Source organism: Melozone crissalis, unplaced genomic scaffold (genome assembly GCF_028551555.1).
Source record: "Melozone crissalis strain CALT ecotype California unplaced genomic scaffold, PUWL_Pcris_2 ptg000053l_1, whole genome shotgun sequence".
Lineage (NCBI taxonomy): Eukaryota > Metazoa > Chordata > Aves > Passeriformes > Passerellidae > Melozone > Melozone crissalis.
Window position 1 is genome coordinate 3,998,686 of NW_026535831.1, and position 6,121 is coordinate 4,004,806.

The 6,121-nt window shown below is 53.1% G+C and overlaps 1 protein-coding gene across 1 annotated transcript; it reads left to right on the forward strand.

Moving 5' to 3' along the window:
* The first annotated feature begins 2,009 nt into the window (after positions 1-2,009).
* Positions 2,010-4,965, forward strand: LOC128943676 (serine/threonine-protein kinase pim-1-like). The gene is made up of 6 exons (XM_054286553.1): positions 2,010-2,021; positions 2,142-2,192; positions 2,406-2,775; positions 3,258-3,292; positions 4,505-4,673; positions 4,958-4,965. Exons 1-6 carry the CDS (start codon positions 2,010-2,012, stop codon positions 4,963-4,965), a joined length of 645 nt encoding a protein of 214 aa, XP_054142528.1.
* The last annotated feature ends 1,156 nt before the right edge of the window (positions 4,966-6,121 follow it).

Here is a 6,121-nt window from a genome sequence, read left to right on the forward strand (position 1 = left end):
TTTTTTACCACTTTCTCAAAACCCTCAAATTTTATGAATCCCAACATTTGGAACATAGATAGCTTAGATAATAGAGGATTGTTTAGCTTAGAGTAGAGTGTTGTTAATTTAGGGAAGCTCTGAGGTATCTTATAAGTAGAAATGAAAGAATTGTCATAATAAGAATTAAGCTGTGAGAGGAAAAGCTGGGCTGCAGCCCAACTGGAGCTTGCAGGTGCTCCAATCTGTCAGCCTGAACAGGCCACCTGCAGGACAGAAGGATGAAAATGCAGAAGTAGTGAGGGGATGCTTTGTTTCAGCCTGAGTGCCAATAAAAGTCTAAAATATCCAGAGTGTTGTAAGACTCCCTTCCTTGCCAGGCTGTAGCTAAGGGGACAGTCCCTTTCAGAGGCCTAAAGAACATAGTGAGGTAAGCAGCTTTGCTTACCTGAAGTGTGGAATGCCCGTGGGAAGCTGAGAGACTTGCGGGTAATGAACACCAGGAGATGAGCTCACATTCAGGACAACACTAGGAGGCAGATGTGCAGTCCTTGCTGGGCCTCTTGTCTTGGAGATGTCACAGTCATCAGCAGCAATCACCATTTGGTTCCCACCCTCCTCTCACTATGTCACCTATGGGATAGAATGGCATTGTCATAGCAGCATCTGGCCCTTCCTCCCTGCTTCTCTTTTCCCCCCTTTTCAGCCCAGAGCCCCAGGGCCCATCTGGGCCAGCCTCATCCCCCACGGGTGTGTGCAACCACCAGGGCCTCTTGCAGAGCCCCATTCCCACTCTGCTGCCTCCTTGGCCTTTTCCCACATCTGGGCCAGCCTGCTGTTGCCAGCTGTTGGGCACACACACACACAGCATACCACACCTGTCAGGGAGCAATTTGATGCAGGAGCCCCTGCTAACCACGGCTCAACAGCCCGGCACTTTTCCCACCCAGCTGTGGCTGCATTTGGACTCCATCTGCTGGGATACCCACTGTGAGGGACTGCTCAGGGCCTGGATGCTCCTCGAATGGTGCCCACAGGCCTGATTTCCACGCCTCCCCATTCCTCCTACCCCTAAGGCTGCCTCAGCCTTCTAAACACAATTGTTCTTACTCTAATGGCTTCCTGTGCTTTCCTTCATACTGTAAGCAGGAGCACACAGTTTTGATTGTCTTTAATCTAGAATTAATAAAGATAAGTTGGAAGTGCTACAAGACTTTGTCATTTCAAACTTGAAGCAACTGCAAAAAGTAGAGAAGCTTTCTGTGCAGCTTTTCAGTGAATTTAAAGTCTCCTTCCTCTTCACTCACTTTCAGCATATCTGTTGATTTTCCTTTGCTGTCATCTTTTAAGCTTCATCACTTGTCTATGGATTTGTAAAAACACCCTGAAAACCCAACCCAAATTTACTATCCTTTGTATTTCTCCTCTTCTGGAAAAACTGAGGCTCCTGTGATCTTCTCCTGTGATCTAAACTGTGATTCCCATCTTGGCTCTGGCTAAGAGCAGAACAAATGGAATTTATTACCTGCTAGTAAGATCTGCTAGCAAAGGTCACAGTTAGAGCTAAGCACGGTGCTTCTCTCCCTCCGTTGAATACACATCTTTGTGTCTAGGCCTAGTGATTTCCAGGAGCACCTGGAAACTACTGCCAAGGACAAAAGTCTCATTCTTGCTGGTTTGGACATGGATTTTTTGGTATGATTTTGATCTACATCCACAGTGACCAACAGGAACTGGATCTTTGACACAAAGTGCCTTTACCAACATTTCAAAGCATAGTTGGCACTGAAGTCCAGATACTAATGCGTTGTGGTTTCTTTGAACTGTTTCTAACATCTGGTACAATATCCCAAAACATGTCATTTTTGAATGTTTCAGGCATTTAAAACTCAGGCTTATTGTTGTCAACACTTTTCTTTCCTCCCTTCAGAAATCTGCATGCCCAGGTACTAATTTCTTTCTCAGTTTGTTGACAAGTTACCTGTCAGACAATACTTGTTTCTTGACCCAGAGATGGGGCAACTGTCGCCATGAGGCCAGACGTGAAATACACACGTGATCAGGGTACGAGAAGAAAGAAGTCTTTTTTATTTGCGTGTTCTCCGGCTTATACACTCTTAACCAAGCGTGATCTTAAGTCCACCGCTGGCCTTGGCTCGCAGGTGGCCATCAAGCGAGTGTCCCAGGAGCGCATCTTGGAGTGGGCGCGGCTGGTGAGTGAGCGGGGCCAGCGGGAGGAGCCGGCGGGGCGTGCCGGGCAAGGCCCGGCAGGGCGGCAGCGAGGGCAGCAAGCGCAAGCGTGGAGTGAGCGGGGGCCGCGCAGCGCCCCGGGCCAGGTCATGGCGAGCCGCGGCGGGGCTGGGCAGGGGCTGCCCGAGGCGCAGCACAGCATTGGCCCCGCTGACGGCATTGCGGTCCCCCCGCAGCGCAAGGGCGCCCTTGTGCTCCTGGAGCCGGCGCTGCTGTGGAAGGTGTCGTGGCCTGGCTTCAGCGGCGTCGTGCGGCTCCTGGACTGGTTCGAGGTGCCCGAGGGCTTCGCGCTGCTCATGGAGCATCCGCAGCGCTGTCAGCACCTCTGGTACTTCCTGCACGAGCGGCGGTTCCTGACGGAGCCCGTGGCGCGGGGGCTGCTCCGCCAGGTGCTGGAGGCCGTGCGGTGCCGCAGCAGCCACGGTGTCCTGCTCGGCCACATCAAGGCCGAGAACGCCCTCGTCCACCTGGCCACAGGTGAGGCAAAGCTCATTGACTTTGGCTGCAGCACGATCCTCCAGGACACGTTCTACACCCAGATGTCAGGTGAGCCCAAAGCCGGGGCCCAGCAGGGCAGCAAAGTTCCCCCCTTGGCTGGCAGAGGGGGAAGAGGGAGGGAAGGAAGGAGGGAGGGAAGGAGGGGGAATCCTTCTTCAGCCAGCTGTAGCCAAGTTGCTTTTTGGCAGGGCAGTGGCTGGCTGTTGTGGAACGGGAGCTGGCTGGGGGGGAGGGAGCAGCATGGGCCTGATGAGCTGCGCCCATGTCCCATAGGAACACCGGAGTACAGCCCACCAGAGTGGATCCTCTTTGGCTGCTACCATGGCCAGCCAGCCACCATCTGGTCCCTGGGCATCCTGCTCTATGAGCTGGTCTGCAGGCACCTTCCATTCCACACCAATGAGGACATCATCAGGGTCCAGCTCTTCTTCCCACCACAGGTGTCTCAAGGTGGGGATGCACCTTCAAGGCATGAGGGGAAGAACGGGGTTGTGAGAGGCAGCTGGCACATAAGCATCCTACTCTTGCAGCTGGTGAGGAGGTGGATCTCCTGGGCTCAGCTGAAGTAGGTGGCACCTGCGCCTCTGTGCTGGTGTCCTCTGCAAGAGAGGATCAATAGGAAGCTTTTGGCTGTAGCTCTGAGCACTCCTGGTGGCCTGGGCATTGTGGAATGTGGGAGAGCATGGACAGGAGCCTTGTCCCACTGAGCGGCGGTTTCTGGTTTCTCTCCGCAGAGTGCCAGCACCTCATCAGGTGATGTTTATGCATGGACCCCACAGACAGGCCATCACTGCAGGACCTTTTTGAGCATTCTTGGCTGCAGGAGCCCTGCCTGGCCCAGGAGACAGCAGAGATGCATCTCTGTGCACAGTAGGATCCAGGAGCCAGCATGTAGCAGCGGCACGCGTCTCGTGGCGCTGGAAGAAAACCGCAGAGCATTTCCCTGTGGCCGCAGCGCTGAGGAGAGAGCGCAGCCAAGGAGATGCTTCCGCTGGTCCCCGTGAGCTGTGGAGGGAGCGGATCCATGCTGCCCATCCCACTGGAGAAGTGGTGGCAGTGCAGTGAAGGTGCCACGGACTGGGACAGGGGAAACATCCCCCTGCAGCTCAATGGCATCGTGATGTCCCCGCAAGCCGAGGCACAGCTGGCGTGTTCTTCTGGAGCACGACGTGGAGCTGGGAACACCATCCTGGAGCTGGCCGCTGGCAGGGCAGGGCTGATTGGCTTTGGCTGTGGCCCCTGCCTGGAGGACACGCTCTGCACCCCGATGGAATTAAGATGAGTCCCCAGCCGGCGCAGGGGTGGGGGGATGCTGGTGCTTCCAGGCACGGCAGGGCTCGGCCTGGCCACGTGCCGGAGGTTCCCCGCTCGGCAGCGCTGGGGAATATTAATTGTTCCGCCGGCCGCCGAGCTGCTTTTTGTGGAAGGGGAGCTGGCTCCTGGCCTTGCTGACAGCTTCTGCCAGCCAGCCTGGCACGGGCTGAGGTGGGGACAGCCAGCCTGACAAAAGCATCCATCCATGTGGATGGGGGGCGGCAGAGGGGGACGGGTTCCAAAGCTGTGCCCCAGCTGGCCTGCTCTGCAGGCCCTTGAGGAAGGGCTGCGTTTATGGGCAGGAAAGGTGAGGATTTTCCCCACCCGTGGACAGGTTTAATTCTCCCATGGAGTGGTCAGACTCTCCACAGGCCCATGAAACAGTGGCAGGCTTTGTGCTTTTTCTTTTTTCCAGGTCTTGTTTTGAATTGGCATTCATGCAATTGTTCTTTGTTTTTCCCAGGAGGATTACACCTGGTGCCCGGACCGGACGGGGAAGCGCCTGCAGCATCCGTGGAGCGCGTCCAGTGCCAGTGCTACCCCAGGGGCCACGGTCTGCAGGGACAGCCCCTTCCAGAAGGACGAGGACCTGGTGCGGGATCGGCTCCTCTCCTGGCAGCAGCTCTCCAGAGGTGGGCATCCGGATCCACAGCTCGGCTGGCAGAAGGGCTCTGGGCAGGCGGCAGCGGGCACGCGGGCATGCCGCTCCTGCAGCTGCTGAGGAGGTTGCTGTGCCGTGATTAAGCAGAGGAGGTGGAATGTGGCCTGCCCCGCTGCCCTTCTCTAAAAACAGAGAATGGTTCGGGAGGTTTGGGCTCTGAGCACAGCCAGCAGCCTGGCCTGGGCACAGCCATGGCGGGACAGGGGGACAGGAGCCTGCTGCGACTGACCGTGGCTCTCTGGTTTCTCTCCGCAGGCTGCTAGCGCCTCATGCCATGGGAATGGCCCCACTTGGCCTGCCAGGCTGGGAGGGCTGGAGGGCGGGCGGCGTTCATTTGCTGTCAAAAATAAATTGGGTTGTTTTGTCATTGTCATCATCGGAGCGTTTCTTTCATCCTTTTCCAAGCTTTTGGCCTTCTGTGATAAATGAATGTCGTTCATGCTAAGAAAATTGTAATTATATCAATATTTTTGGAAAATAATTGGAAATGTAAATGTGATTAATATGAAGCAAATGGGCTTCTTTGTAGATGATACATGTGGGAAAAAGTATACAGGAGATTGGAATTGGCCTTGATGAACAAAAGTTAGGAAGACTCCCAAGTCAGAATTGGCATCAAGACAAAGTTAAGACAACTCCCAGGACAGGATCGGCTGTGACATGAATAAAGTTGGGACAATTCCAGACAGGGAGTCTAAAATAGTGCTCTTATCTATAAAATAATAAGGCTTACTTTGAACACAGTGCTTACTTACATAACACAGGACTTGGGGCACGTGCACAACCTGCCAGGTTACTCAGAGGACAGCGAGGAAGACTGCTGGCCTTCCTCCAAGAAGAGCACCAAAGAGCCATAAGCCCCCTTAGCCACAGCGGAAGCATGCGCTGTGTGTGCTGTGGTGATGTAGATTTCAAGAATCGGAAATAGGAGGAGATTTACAGGAAAATATTGATGAATATGTATTAGCACACAGTATATAAGTTGTGTTGGGATCCTTTTGCCTTTTGCACGTGAGGCAGGGTGGGAAGCCCTCCCCATACCCTGATCGATGGGTTTTGCTTATGCTTTATCCAAACCACTGCCAAATTTCTTTTTGTAACTACTGGATGCTATTTGATCGTATCATTTTATCTCAATTAAAACTGCTGCTAAATTGTAAGTTTGTGGTTTATTAGACATATGGGACCACATATATAAGATCAGGAATATGACTTAATAGTTTACAAAACCAAAATGAATATTATTCAGCTAAATTAACAAGGAATAGAAAAGCATTCGAGACTTAATCACAAAGGATAAAGTAACAGAAATGATGATACTTGATTAAATGAATACGTTTTTACTTAATGAGTTAATAGCTCAGTCTCCTCTGGCTTTTGATCTCCTCCCCAGAAGGGGTGCAGTTCTTTGATCTCCTC